This window comes from Adiantum capillus-veneris, chromosome 3, assembly GCF_014529385.1.
Source record: "Adiantum capillus-veneris isolate H3 chromosome 3, ASM1452938v2, whole genome shotgun sequence".
Lineage (NCBI taxonomy): Eukaryota > Viridiplantae > Streptophyta > Polypodiopsida > Polypodiales > Pteridaceae > Adiantum > Adiantum capillus-veneris.
The window spans coordinates 78,865,134-78,880,561 of record NC_140933.1 but is presented as its reverse complement, the minus strand read 5'-3'; the positions used below and the strand labels follow the sequence as shown (position 1 = coordinate 78,880,561).

General features: G+C 41.3%; 1 protein-coding gene and 1 pseudogene across 2 annotated transcripts; both read left to right on the top strand.

Moving 5' to 3' along the window:
- The first annotated feature begins 1,719 nt into the window (after nucleotides 1-1,719).
- On the top strand, nucleotides 1,720-3,285 carry LOC147461165 (uncharacterized; annotated as a pseudogene).
- A 7,178-nt stretch (nucleotides 3,286-10,463) lies between these two features.
- Nucleotides 10,464-15,125, top strand: LOC147461164 (catalase isozyme 2-like). 2 transcript variants are annotated; one of them, XM_086508791.1, is made up of 9 exons: nucleotides 10,464-10,703; nucleotides 12,005-12,045; nucleotides 12,138-12,234; nucleotides 12,314-12,591; nucleotides 12,686-13,462; nucleotides 13,545-13,634; nucleotides 13,781-13,830; nucleotides 13,928-14,021; nucleotides 14,753-15,125. In XM_086508791.1, the coding sequence occupies exons 2-9, from the start codon at nucleotides 12,031-12,033 to the stop codon at nucleotides 14,810-14,812; spliced, it is 1,461 nt and encodes a 486-aa protein (XP_086364917.1). In that variant the 5' UTR covers nucleotides 10,464-10,703; nucleotides 12,005-12,030; the 3' UTR covers nucleotides 14,813-15,125. The 2 variants fall into 2 exon arrangements, with proteins under 2 accessions (XP_086364917.1, XP_086364916.1); XM_086508790.1 differs by having other exon boundaries at nucleotides 10,465-10,703; nucleotides 13,781-13,848.
- Nucleotides 15,126-15,428: the final 303 nt, after the last annotated feature.

The following is a 15,428-nucleotide window of genomic DNA, read 5'->3' as shown; positions in this document are numbered from 1 at the left end:
AAATACCACACATGTGAATCTGCAGCAATTGACAAGCATGCATCATGGACAACAGGACTGTAAGTGCACTCTGCGCTAAAAGCCTATTCTGCATCAACATCAGCATTACAGTCTCCTTTCACAGAAGACTCAACAATGGCTGCATTTGTAGTGGAACTAGCATTTGCAGTGGAACCACCCTCTTTCTTCTTAGCCCCTTTGGCCTTCAACTTAGGACACGACTTGATCAAGTGATCATTGGCTTTACAATAATGGCAACGCATCTTCTTTTTTCCCTTATCACCAGAATTGCCAGACGAAGTGCTTCCAGCAGAAGCATTAGGAACAGAATTATTGCCACTCGCAGCAGAACCATAAGAAGTGGCTGCATTACTGTTACCACCCTTTCTTTGAGAAGCAATAAAAGCCTGTTCAACTGCACGCTGCCTAGCCCTGTTTTTTCTGGAAAGTGACTCTTGCAACAGCAATGTGCATAATGCATCAAACTTGACAACTTCAAGATTTCCTTGGGTCATCAGTCTCCAAGTACTAGCAAAAGTCTGGTAGGAATCTGGTAAGGCATCAAGAACAGTCTGCACAAGGGAACTATCTGAAATGACTTCACCTGCAGAAATAAGCTGCTCATTGATATCCTTGACACTAGCAAGGAAAGTGTCCATATCATCTTCCTCATGCATAATCTTCGACTCCATCTCTTTACGCAGCAAAGCAATTTTAGCCTCATTGCGGCTTGCATAAAGACCTGCTAAAATATCCCAAGCCTGTTTTGCAGATTTTGCTGAACGAATGTGAGGAACAATGGTGCGCTTCACAGACAACGCAATCAATGCATGAGCCTGCGCATCCTTAACATCCCAACGAGCTTGTTCTGCCGTAGGCAAAACAACTCTAACAGCTGCAATCCTTGCAGCAAGACCTGCAACATCCTCAACATCGCCTACATCCTCAGAACCAGGACGTACATCAATGCCCTGCACAATGTTCCAGACACCCTTTAACACAAGAACATGTTGCATCATATAAGCCCACATAGGGTAGTTGTCCCCATCCAACCTGTCCTCAGCAGCAAACATCTTGAACACATCTGTGTTGTTGTTGTCAGCCATGGTAAATGTTGCACCTGATGTGAAAACTGCCCGAAAATAGGAGAAACGGAGCGGGAACAACCTGTGCTATATAGCACGAACTGTAGAAGACTATAAGGCACCTGTTATGCAGAAAACGGCATTGACAGAAATTCTGCACAAAATGACGAAATAGCCTATGCAGTACTGCCTGTAGTGGAAACGAAGGCCGAAATGAGCCCAAATCAAAATTCTGAGCAGACCAAGCTCTTTGAGCCCACCCAAAATTTCTGTCGACCTGCGATCACTCACCAAAGCTCACTCAAATCGGAGAAATTGAGCAGGCGTGTGCTGGAGCAACTGGCGACTAAGCCTGGGAGGGCGTGACCTGCTTTGATACCAATTGTTGGAATTAGGGTTGAAGAGAAACACACAAATCTTGAAGAAGACGAAGGAAACTCAAGGCACACAATAGAGAGTGTGTTACTTAGTGTGCAATGGAAAGATAGATAGCCCTAGAGTGATGGGCGTATATACAATGCACGGGGGAAAAAACCTCCTAAAGAGGGAAAAAATGCCCCGGCGGTCCTAGTGTGTTCACACACATCACTACCACATGTATATGGTAACAGATGAGACAAGATTTCTAGGATCACGAGATAGGGGAATGAAGATTCTCGCAAGGAAAGGTACGAGGTCAGTGTATGGCCTCACGTGTGACTCAAGGGAGTGGCTCACTGTCTTATGTTGCGTCAATGCAGCTGGACAAGCCATTCCCTCTTTCTACATATTCAAGGGCGGCCGTATGATTGGCAACTACATCGAAGACTGTGAAGAAGGCGCAGCCATGGCAATGCAAAAGAAAGCATGGATGACCGGAGAATTATTTCAAGCTTGGATTGAGCATTTCAGAAAATGCATAGGTCAGGCGTGGGATTGCAAAATTGACATTTGCTCATTTTAGATGGTCATGGTAGTCACGTGTCACTAGCGGCTGTAAGCAAAGCCTATCATGCCGGCATCGACATTCTTACCTTACCATACCACACTTCACACAAATTGCAACCATTGGATGTCTCTGTTTTTAAGTCTTTGAAGGTAAATTTCCAAAAACAAAGACAATCTTGGCAGCATTAGACAACTTCATCTCAAGCAATCAAGAGAGAGCTCGCTTCCATTGCATCAAAAGCAATACAACTATCTTTGAATGAGCACAACATCAAGGCAGGCTTCAGGACAACAGGAATCTGGCCTCTAGACAACACAGCCTGCAAATTTGATGGCATGCCATGCATCTACATTAGTACAGAGAGAGAAATGGCAAACGAGGAGGACAATTTGTCTCAGGTTCCAAATACGCCAATAAGGGAAGACATCGAAGAAGAAGCAGTCCATGCTTTGAACATCATGACGAACCAAGAACATCTTGGCAGTGCTCACGATGGAGGTGGTCAACATGATTACATTCAAGAAGGGTACATAGTCGACACTAGCCACATTACAACCCCGGAGGATCATTCACATGAGACTTCTCAAACAATTAGCTTCATGGATTTAATGCGAGAAGAAGATTACAGGTTCAGAGCTTCACATGCAAGATGCAGCTGCAACAAATGGTAACATACCCACTGCACTACACTATCCAAACCATGTATAAGATACGACAAGCAATGCGAAAGAGGGAAAACAGTTGCCAACCCATCAAATTAGGAGATACAGCAATGAGAATGGGCATAACAAAGCTAGCCAAAAGGATTCCATAGAGAAAGGTTGTATCATTAACCTCTTGCAAGTCCCAATGAGAGAAGCTTCAATTCAAAGAGCACCTCGAGAGGCTTTCGTTGACTACACCAATAGTCTCATACTCACTTCATCGCAGTACATCGACACTATGAAGGCCAAGAATGCACGAAAAGACGAGATATTGAAAGCAAAGGAGCAGAAAAAGGTAGAGAAGGAGCAAAAGCAAAGGCAAACTCTTGTAGATAAGGCAACACGGAAACAACAGAAAGAGGATGCAGCTCAGGCTAAAGAGTCCAAAAAGGCATGGGATGCACAACAAACTCTTTTTGAAAAAAGATTGCGAGTTGTACTTTGGGAGCAAGGGACCACACAAGGTTTACTCCTTCGACCGCTACACATAGACCAACCCTACCATGCTCTCAGAAGGACACTACGAATGGAAAAACTCAGAAGCGCTCGACAACAAGCACAAAGCTAGTTCGACTAGAAAACTTCGCAAAACACTATAAGGCAGATCTACTTAATAGTTTTTCTGGTGGTTTTACTTTAAGTACTTAAAGTACAACTTACTCTAGCAGGCAGTAGTACAGCCATTTTGTAACTCCTGAAGTTTTGAAGCTGCAAACTTCGAGTTCGACTAAAAAACTTCGACAAGCACTACAAGGCAGATCTACTTAATAGTTTTTTTGGAGGTTTTACTTTAAGCACTTAAGGTACAACTTACTCTAGCAAGCAGTAGTTTTTAGTCAAACTTCGAGTTCGACTATAGAACTTCGACAAGCACTACAAGGCAGATCTACTTAATAGTTTTTTTGGTGGTTTTACTTTAAGTACTTAAGGTACAACTTACTCTAGCAGGCAGTAGTACTGCCATTTTGTAACTCCTGAAGTTTTGAAGCTGCAACTTACTCTAGCAAGTTTGTCGTTTTCTATCTCTTGAAGTTTTGAAGCTAAATGCTACTCTAGCCTTGCCTTTTTGTACCTTCACATACAAGATTTGCAATGTCATCTCCCAATCTAGACTCTTTTAAGTGTTGTTCAGAGACAAGAATACAATGTCAACAATGTCATAGTTTTTTTAAATCAGTCAAACACTTATCTTAAAGTTAATGCAAATAACATCATGGGAGTACAATTGCTGAGTGAGTGAGGAATTCTCATTCACTTCGTCGGTGTCATGACCATGGGTGTTACATGGTTAATGAGAATTGTGATAGCTTCTAGAGCACCCTAAACCTGCAAAAAAACGAGGCTTGGGGCAGAAAAAACAAATGTCAGAATTACTGCATGGTCAAGTACTTAACAAGTGCAGAAATTGTTGAAGTTGCTGCTACATACCAGAGTAGATCAAGGCTCCAAAACATTTGTGCATCGGTCTGAACGAATAGGATGAGCTAGAAAGCAAGGCATTAATAATCTTGTATACATGGAACAACTAGGATGTGGAGGAAGGGGTTGGAGCATTTGCGGCAGCTCTTGCTTGCTTATGTGGCTGCCCCGAGCTTGCTTTTGTGGTTGTATCAAGCAGGTCATTACAAGGCTTCATCATCAGCAAGACCTGGTCGTGGCTTTGACAAGGACACGAGCAGAAGTGAAGGGGATTCACATCAAAATGGCCCACAAAGAGCCCACAAACCCTCACAGCTATGCCGCTAAGGAGCTCCTCCTTCCCTGTCCTGGACTTCTTGCTTGCAGCCCCCCTCTTTCAATGATGCTTCAAATCCGTAATCCCTCTCAATGTGGTGCAATCGAGGATGCAAAGCCATATCAAGCACATAAGGGCAGTAACACTAGACACCACCATCAATGAGCTGCAACCTTGGAGACAGGCCCATCGCGAGGATGTGAAACTTGCTGCATGTGACAGGCGATCAGTAGGTGAGGGTCAATTTTGAATTGCCTGCAAGTTAGACTTTACAAGTGATGTCCTCAATTTCCTGTGATCGCATAACTGTCTCAGCATCTTGAAATTCCTCAGAACTCAAGTTGCAAGCCACATTGGATCTTGCATGAAAGCAGGGAGTGAACTTCTACAAAAGCTTTGGCTTCTGTCATCCACTAACCTTGGAGAAATACTCAGAATAGGAGCACAAAGATCTGTTATTTAACTGGTTGCTCTAGAAGACCACCAAAATAGTGGGCAGCCGGCAGTGCATCATCAAACTCAGCTGAAACCATACCAGTCTCAACATCATCTTCTAAGCATGCAAAAAATGGAGCCTCCTTCCTTTGACTGATGTGCAAAATAGCAACGCAACAGCCTTCAAGACGAGCATTGAGAAGGGGGCGAGATAGAAGTTAGGCTAGAAGATGGCATCGGCACGCAGAAGCTCTTTCGAGCCCCACAGTGACGAGCAGATTGTGACAAGTAGTGCCCAGCCGAGCAGTGATGAGCACCAGCGTACCACAACTGAAGCACAAGTGTTAAATCTTGGGTGAATTAAAAGAGGCTCATGGGGAAACTGACGCTCAGTTTTGAGTCCCAAGGTGGTTTCCTCGGATAATTGCCATTTCACTCTCCTGTGCTCAGCAAACACATACCAAGGGACAGGATGGTTCTCTCACCCACTCCAACTTTTATTACACTAGTTTTAAAAAAATGAGAATTGCAAGGTCCAACTGGCACTGTTTTGGCACAAATTTACTTCCATATGTAGAGGGCCAAGTGGCCTACTAGCCCATGTGTCCAAATGTAGTTTTTGATGATTTTTAGACTAGTTACATGAGCCCTCATCGGGCGTCTCTAAACTGGCACCTCTACCCTAAGGCAAGAGTCATAAAATGACTATAATGGAGAGTAAGCCTTGATCAAACATGGTAAAAAAAAAGGGTAAAATAATTGTAGGACACTATGGGGAGAGCAGGTATATGCACGTATTCACAATAATCTGCACATGGGTGCATCATCCTCAAAAGAAAGTCCTCGGGATCAGTACAATTATATGCACCCGAATCACTATCATCAACATCATTCTCATCGCTTGGATGATAATAAAGATACCTTCTTCTCCAAGAGCATTCACAAATTCTTCTCTACATCACCGATGATTAAGCTTTGAGCCTCATAAGAAACTCCTCTCTCCTAAATTTTCAACAATCTTTAGGCTAAGATGAGCCAAACCTTCCTCCAACATTAGTAATAGGTCTTTTTTTCTTCTTCTTTCTTTTAAAATTATAATACTCATGTACAAATAGACTTAATAGCATATATATAAGATTTGTACAGCTTGAAAAAAGAATGGGGTGCCCATTGAAATGATCTTTAAAGACTCAGCGGGTCCAATATTTATGTGCCTTCTGACCTATGGTCTATAAAGCCACAAGTCGTTATCAAAAGCAGGTTGCAGTTAGCATCCATTAGACCCTAGAATCTACAACACTTTGATCAGTCCATTAGAAGTATAGAAACCTTGAGAGGAACATAAAAAATAATCAATAATAATGCCACCTAGTCCATCTACACAGACCCCCCATGGCCGCACATTGGTAGGGCATAGAAGAGTAGATGATAGAGATCATTAGCAAGGATATGAAAGAGGAAGAAATCTTCACAACCACAAACAATCCTTTCATATCTTGGATCATAAACACAGTGAATAATACTAGGGCGAAACCTTCCCTCTCAAGATGTATCAGGCCTAAATATTCTAGCAGTAATGACCATATGAGGACTCTGACCAGATACACTTCTAACTACCTACACTAGAACCGATTGCTACCTCAACCATTAGAATGTGAATACAATTATGTAAGTAGTTATTACTAACAACAAGAAAATCCCCCCCCCCCCCCCCCCCCCCCCCCCCTCCCCTCCCTTACTATTTGCACAAGTCATTAGCTTACTTATATACCGTTATATCCATTAGTAGTAATGTAATAAAATTAAATTTTCAATTTGATTGCTCTACGATTATCTTTAATGTTCCATCATATGGTATAATGGTAGTGAAATTGTGGTTTCATATTACTTGATATAGTTTCATTTATTTGCTTCTGTATGACATCCATGCTACTGTTTCCAATACTCCTCTATAGATGGTTAAGGTAAAACATTATGAATATAAGGTCATATACTAGGAATGTATTTTGTTTTAAAATTTTATCTTAACAGTCGTTTAAACAAAAGCACATGATTAGTTTTTCATTTAAAGATATTATTTGGCCTTTGTGCAACTTTCACACAATATTGATCTCTATTGACTACCTCCCCCTATCCTGCAAATAACTCTCCATATTTATAACTCAAATTTGACTACTTTTATTATTATTATCATTATTATTACTTTTTAGCACGAATAAGCGTGACTTTTCGCTAATTTTGTCATTACCAAATTTTAAAATGTTGATGTATTTAGTGTGCAATTAAATTTTTGTTGAATCGAACAAAAAATCATCTTTGGTGCTCGTCTTTGAGAAACACGTTTGCAGATAAAGCTAGGTACAATTCTATCAGAGAACCTCTAGATATAGATGCCATATATATAAAATACACCACCCTACTACTTATTCTACTTCCTTTCTTATCTTAAAATCTTCAAATTTCTTTCCATCCTTCCCAACGTCTTCTTAGACTGTAATCTCCTTGGTTAACATCAACTTGGTAAATTAATGCTTATTATATTTAATTTCTTTTAAGTGACTCTCATTGCAGACATTTTCACAACTCTATACCCAAGAAACTTTGCAACAAGCAACAATGCCGTCGAACACTTTTAGAAGACAAAGCTTCTTATACTTGTTTACCTTGTGTTATAAGTTGCAAACTCCATTCTTTCTAATGTCATGGCGTGTACTTATGTTGATTGGAATCTCTACTGAGATAACTTGTCATATAACCACTTACATAAGCTCACTTGATTTAAGATGATCGTCAACATTTGATACATACTTAAGCATTCCAACTTACTCATTTTGGTACCATGTAAATGTTTCATAATTTGTATGCTTTGTCTAATCCATTGGTCAGGTACACACATATTCGCCAATTTAGACAATGTGTAAATACTCATCTTGGTGTAGATTCGCCGATTAAGGCAACACCAGTTATACGTGCAGATCCACTGGTTTAGGCAGCACCCATACAGATTCACCAATTTAGGCAGCACACCAACAAACTATAGATTCACTATTTTAAATAATACTAAATGCAGATCTGTCGATCTAGACAGCATTAGTGCAAACTTGCCGATTTAGACAGCACGTCTTATTGGTGTAGATTCGTCGTTTGAGGTAACACCAAGCACAAAATCATGCTGCAATGGATGGCCACCACTGTCTTTAGTATGATTTTGTTACCCATGTGTATAATGAAAGTGATTTGGATTCGAATTTATATCTTGGATTTGGAATTGGATTTGAAATAGGTATATGATGATTTTCTGCCGCGACCCTTTTCATGAGATTGGACTTGAGATTTATGAGAATTGATTTGACGAACAATGAATGTGAACAATGATACCGTGATTCATCAAGGTATGAGATATACTGCTTATTCTAGTGGTGTGGGACACTAGAATATGCAGTATGTGGATCATGGTAGGTGCATAAGCAATGTTGTTTAAGTTTATAAATCTTTCTTTCAATATGTGATAGTTTTGACACAAAATACTAACCATTGTTTTTTAGCAAGTATGGTTTGCAGATTCATATCTTCACAAAAACTGAGGACAATTGCTTTCTAACCTTGGGGGGTGCACTATATAATCATGTTAATGTATAGCGTAAATTCGATTGGAGGGGTTTTAAAATGCAAAAAAATTAGGCAATTTAATAGAGATACACTAAAATAAGGGGGTTTTATATTCAATTTTGAAAAATAAGGGGTCATTTTATTCATTCAGACATGTTAAAAGAGGGGTTTTTTTAATACCCCAAGAATGCACGTTATATGGGGGTATTGAATGGTGAACCCCCCCGAGTTTCTAACGGAGTGGTATGTAATGAAAATGGAAAATTATATATTTATTGCAGGTGATAGGTAGAAAAAGCTAAGGGTTATGCGAAAGCATATCATATTTATGGACATTTCATTACTTAAGCTTTCCTTATGAGCTATGGCCATTTATGTCCGGCCGGCCACTATGTATTCACTTTGAGCATTCAAAGAATCTATAAACAAATACATGCAAGAGGAAAATGCTCACTCTTGCACGGGGGGAGATTGCACCCGGTGCTTACTTCTTTTCTTCTCTACTCTCTTCTCTCTCGCCGTGCCGGTGTAGCACTCCGCTCTAGGAGGTGCATCTGCATGTGCTCTCGTTCTCTTTCTCACTCTTTGTCTCTCTCTATTCGCATATGATTCGATTATATGCTCATGAGATTTGTGAGGTATGCCAATTTGTCTGTTTTATGTGTTTCAACGTATAGTTTTTGATATTTTGCAGGGTCTTCCACGCATCCGTGTGTAGCAATGTGTATAATAATAGGACACAATTGATATTTTTATCTCCAATGGGCTCTTTGGTCACTGGTGGACCTTTTGACCATCCCAAAATCAATTGCCAGAACCTTTAAAATCTTTGGAGTATTTATAGAAATATGGTGGTATTTATGGAAATATGGTAGTAGGAGTCTTCCTATAACCCCAACAAGCACTACGCAAAAAGGATGAGTGAGTCAAATGGTCGATTTGTGACAATGGTGCTTGGTATGATAATAATGCAACATACAAGTTTCTTTTCTCATTTTTGGACTCTCTTAAATATTACTATGATCAATGCATGTGTATGTCATTTACAAGCCATAGGTGAGAGACATCGAGTGAGGCCATAGGGACATCTCAAAAGCACTACAACCTCTTTGGGAGTTTTAAAGGTGAGAGAAGGTGAGGGGACACAAACAAGAATAGGGGTCGATATTGACCCTTATGCTTTAAAGCATCGGTCACAAAGCACCAAATAGTGTGCCTTTACATGAGTGTTTTGCCTGTGTGTATAACATGTTTTGGAATATGTATCAAAGTGTTGAACCATACTAATTTGAGTGTGCTTAAGTGTGGTATGTGTGTGTTCGTGCTCCTCCTCGCCTATTTCTTCCGTAGGAGGTGGAAGGACTCTCACTTGAAGAGACTCCAAGTTGAGAGTCTCTCTCTCTCTCTCTCTCTCTCTCTCTCTCTCTCTCTCTCTTTCTTTTCGAGATTTCTTGCCAAAGGAAAAGTGAAACAAACCGGTCGGTAGGCCGGCTTGGACCACTAGTATGTTATAGGGAAAATTACCAAAATACCCCTCTAATTTGTGGAAATTTCCAAAATACCCTTGTATATATTTTGGTTGGATCGTTCAAGATTTTCTAATCTTTATTCCTTTTTGACAATTGAGATCCATTTTTGAATGCTTAGAATGTAATTTGTCATAAATTACCTGACAAGAAAAGGCAACTATGTCTAAAAATAATAAAGCAATTCATCTCCAAAGCGTACATAACTAACTCAAATTCTGGTTTTAACATTTTGTATTGAAAGACATTAATCAGTCTTTTTATGAAAAGTTACAATCCGAAACCAGGGGTATTTTGGAAAATTTGAAGGGCATTTTAAGAATTAATGACAAACTATCTTGCGAATTTTTGAAATTTGAGGTATATTGGGAATTTGCTATAATAATTATTATGGTGAAATTATATGCAGGCCAAAAATATAAGCAGATTCTTGCGATGAAGGGTGCAAAAAATTGTGTCATCGCTGAGACTAGCAATCCCTGCAGAAAATGAAAATGTCAATCTTCTCTCGACATTTCGAAGTTTCTGCTGACGCGAATTTCACGTGGGCAGTTTCCAAAATTGACAATTACGCTGTTTCGTTCGTCTTCATCAATTATAATAAGAATTTTGAGCTCCACCCGTTGCAGCTCACAAGCCGCAGAGAGGCTACACTTCAGCTACCCAAGTGCAAGTCTGCAGGTAATTAAGCATACTTATCATGGCCTGATTAGCATCCCGATTAGCATCTCAATTACTGGCTTATTGATGGTTTAATTAGCATTGATTAAGAATCGTTACTTGCACTTTCTGGGTGGAAGGGGAGGGTGTGTTTAATTAACCACAGCTCATGTGAGGATTCTTTTACAATTCTTGGCATGAAAGTGAAGTTCGAGAGCTTGTCAATCTCTCTGCGTAACCACAAGCTTACTAGTGATAGGTATATCTTGGCAAAAAATGCGCAAGCTCTTCTTAATGAAGTTTAGAGGTTAATTTCTTACAGGCAGCAGAGAAGTTTTAGCTTGCTGATATGATTCTACATTTATGCACGAAGTGTATGCCTATAAGCATGAGTGCGACTTCAAAGGTTGTCGGCGACGACCAATGCAAGCTCAGGGTGATGGGTTTTCTTCAGGCAACATGGGGTGTTTCTTTGGAGATAGCTTGCATTGCAATTGTCTGCAGAAAGGCAGGGACGTGCTTCCACAAAGGCATGCAGAGACTGGTCAAAGGCGTCGCACTCTGTTTTGCAAGCCCCCCCCACCCCAACACCCGGGGGCTCAATCCCATTGGAAACAGTAGTTCCACCCTACGTTTCCAGTGAAAAAGGCAGGTGAGTAAGGATGACAAGTAGATCAGCCACAAGCTCCATTTCTATTGGCTGATCCCTTTACTCACCAGCTTTTATTGTCTCCACTCTGCACAGCATGAATGGGCTGGGAAGAACCTGTTTTGGCTGTGACGTTGATGTGTGTCACTCCCGTGCTTTCTGAAAGCAGCCTTACGATGTTTTTTTGTTTCTGGAAGTGGACCTTGAACAGGATGGTCAGAAGCCATAGCCCATGCAGCTGGAGCAAGCTTGAAGATGGACATGCTGGAGTGGGAGAATTAGAGAAAGTTGTATCACCTTATATAGGGCTTCACCACCCCCGCCCCTGCATGCAGATATAGCAAGTGGAGCATTTTACTGTAAACACTTATGAATATTTGGCACAGCATTAATATTATGTGTTCAGAGAGCGCTTCTGTTGGTGTCAGAAATATATTTGTGTTGGCATATTCTCTAGGGATCCATGGACACAGAGATGCCCGTTCTGCGAAAATTTGTGCAGCTGAGATTGCTTCGCATATCTTAATTACGATGGAACTGTAGATTAAGCCATTTTATGTTTATCTGTTTTTTTATCTCTGCTTGAAAGAACTTGTTTATGGAGCTTTAATGTTAGCATTTTGTCTTTCTCTGTTTTCTATTTTTTGCTAATGAAAAGGTCTTACTTTGGCAGATTGGCGCGGGTAGTCTCTGCTCATCATGGACCCATACAAGGTAAGAAGCGTCTGGTGCTTTTATCTCGCACTGTTTTTTTCATCTTTGCGAAACTTAGTTGTTGACTTCGTGTTTTCATCACGTCTCTGCAGTTCCGACCATCAAGTGCCTATAATTCCCCATTCTTCACAACCAACTCTGGTGCACCTGTTTGGAACAACAACTCATCTTTGACTGTTGATGCTAGAGGTGATTAGATTTGGGTGAGAACCTCATTATGAGTCCTTTCAATGCTTGTGAACTAACTATCTGAATTTTGTCAATGCAGGTCCCATCCTCTTGGAAGATTACCATTTGGTCGAGAAGCTCGCGCAGTTCGATTGTGAAAGGATCCCGGAGCGTGTTGTTCATGCCAGGGGTGCGAGTGCGAAGGGCTTCTTTGAGGTCACCCATGACATTACACACTTAACCTGTGCGGACTTTTTGCGCGCTCCTGGTGTACAAACTCCACTTATCGTGAGGTTCTCAACTGTGATTCATGAGAGGGGAAGCCCAGAGACCTTGAGGGATCCTCGGGGGTTTGCTGTTAAGTTCTATACAAGAGAGGTATGTTGTTGATGGATTGTTAGCACGTTGTTGCCGCAAAGGACATACATATTGTAACATTCCCCTAACTCTTCTTTCTGATATTTTGTGGCAGGGAAATTTTGACATGGTTGGCAACAACTTCCCAGTGTTCTTCATCCGAGATGGCATTAAGTTTCCGGACATGGTGCATGCCCTAAAGCCGAACCCAAAGACACACATTCAAGAGAAATGGCGAATCCTTGACTTTTTCTCTCATCACCCAGAGAGCCTTAACATGTTCACATTCTTGTTTGATGATCTGGGCATTCCATTAAACTACAGGCACATGGAAGGTTCTGGTGTACACACATTTACATTGGTCAATAAGACAGGAAAGGCCACCTATGTGAAGTTCCACTGGAAGCCGACATGCGGCGTGAAATGCTTGGTAGGGGAGGAAGCGGTCATTGTGGGTGGATCGAACCATAGCCATGCTACCAAGGATCTGTACGATTCTATCGCAGCTGGAAATTATCCCGAATGGAAACTGTTCATTCAGACCATGGACCCAGCTGATGAAGACAAGTACGAGTTCGACCCGCTTGATGTAACCAAGACTTGGCCGGAAGATATGTTCCCTTTGCAGCCTGTTGGCCGTATGGTGCTCAATAAGAACATCGACAACTTCTTTGCAGAGAATGAGATGCTTGCTTTCTGTCCGGCCCTTATCGTGCCAGGCGTCTACTACACTGATGATAAGCTTTTACAAACTCGCATCTTTTCTTATGCTGATACACAGAGGCATAGGCTGGGTCCCAATTATCTTTTGCTGCCAGTCAATGCGCCAAAATGTGGCCATCACAACAATCATCATGAAGGATTCATGAACTTCATGCACAGAGATGAAGAGGCAAGCTTTCAGTTATATGTGGTTATGTAGGGGCAGTCATATTGTTCACTCCTGCATATATTAAATGTAAAGGTTTTTTCAGGTCAATTACTTTCCATCTCGATTCGATCTTGTACGCCATGCAGAGAAAACACCGATTCCTTCACATACAATCTCTGGGTGCAGAGAAAAGGTTTGTAAATTTCGTCGTAACTTGTTGAGGTCAGCAGAGAAGTTTGGTGCTCTTCTCCAAAAGCTCTGTGTTTAAAATGCCTATTCGTTGTTTTAATGAAGTAGATTTGGAGTGAAAAGTGGTAATCAGAATGTGTGTGGTTTCAGACAATCATCAAGAAGGAAAACAACTTTGCGGAGCCGGGAGCAAGATACAGGTCTTGGGCTCCTGACAGGTCTTGGGGCCAGGAATTGATTGTGATTTTGCTTGTGCCATGGTTGAAACTTGAAAGCCTTATTTTCACCTTGTAACAGGCAGCAACGGTTCGTGGACCAGTGGATGTCTGCTCTTTCTGATGACCGGGTGACTCATGAGGTCCGCAACATTTGGATATCCTACTGGAGTCAGGTAGGTGAAAACTGAAGGTGTTTGCTTTTTAAATTATTGGTAACTGTATGCTTTACCTTTCATGATAAAATATGGTGGAAAAGACTACAGAGTTCTCTGTGTGCCATGTCTTGTTTCTTTCCAATTCTCTTCTTCTTTTCATTCACAAGAGAGGTGCACCACACACAGTCACACATGGAAACTCCAAAGGGAAGGCACAAGCAAGTCCCACAGTACCTGGGCCTCTGACCTAAGGTACTTGGTCGTTGTCACGCCCATAACTTTCAGCGATGTGGGTCTCTCAAGGGCTCTGCTCTAAGAGAGTAGGTAATCGTGGCCTCTTGGACCCTCAATCGTCTCCCCACAACAAAGCAGGAAAAGTACGTATATACAATTGAACAGAAGAAAGAGACGACAGAGACTTCAATTGCACCCAAGCTCCTAGGGTAGACGCTTTTGTCACTAGTTTCCCCTAAATTATGTGAGGCCTCGCTTCCACCCATCCCCGACTTCTTTAAAAAAACTTGCACATGGCACCGTGAGCAATGCACTATTGCACCGTGTTGTTCCCTAGGGCACAACACTTACTTTGTTATATTGGCCATGGTCCCTCGAGCGGCGTGGGAGGTCCAAAGGGTATTCAAGAATGCTACCTCAAAAAGGTGTATGTTGGTTGTTCTAGACCCAGCGAAGAAGAGAGTTATAATTAAGTTTTGATTATTTTTTGACATGGGCTATTTTACTGGATGCAGGCAGATAAGTCTCTGGGTCAAAGGATTGCTACTGGTCTTAACTCCAAATCTAACATGTGATGAGCAAAGAGATGCAATTGTTGGGTTGGTGGAATGTCTGCCTGTGGCTTCTTGGAGATACTTTGCCTTTTAGTCCTTGACTTTTTAATCCTTTAGGCATGATCTGCACCCTTGTACAAGATCATTATGTGTTGTTGTTTGGTCTGCCAAGTAGGAAGATCTGAACTATTGTAATTAGAGGCTTCTTCTCCGACATTCTGGTTATGGGTTCTTCCTTGTAAAAGATGTTTTTGTCCTTCTTCTATACCTTGTTCTCGGCAAAAACTTTATTCCTAACCTACTGATAGAAAGGACAACACTCAATATTGTCCAAGTTTTTTTGTCAAAATTGGATGAGGTCTAAGCTATCCATTTGGCATCCACATGACAGCTTATTGCACCCATCCCCCCTCCCCCCACTCGTGCGGGTAGCACCTTTCCATGCAAACCTAGTTACCTAATCTGTGTAGAATTTTATAAGCACTCATCAAGACAGGCCGGGAGTTTGCAATTTTAGACACACACACACACACACACACGCATACATGTACATATACATATGCATACGCAGGTACCAACATTTTTGGCTTTCTAAAAGAAGCTTCAGAGGAGAAGAGAGTTCGGCTTCCAATTGAAA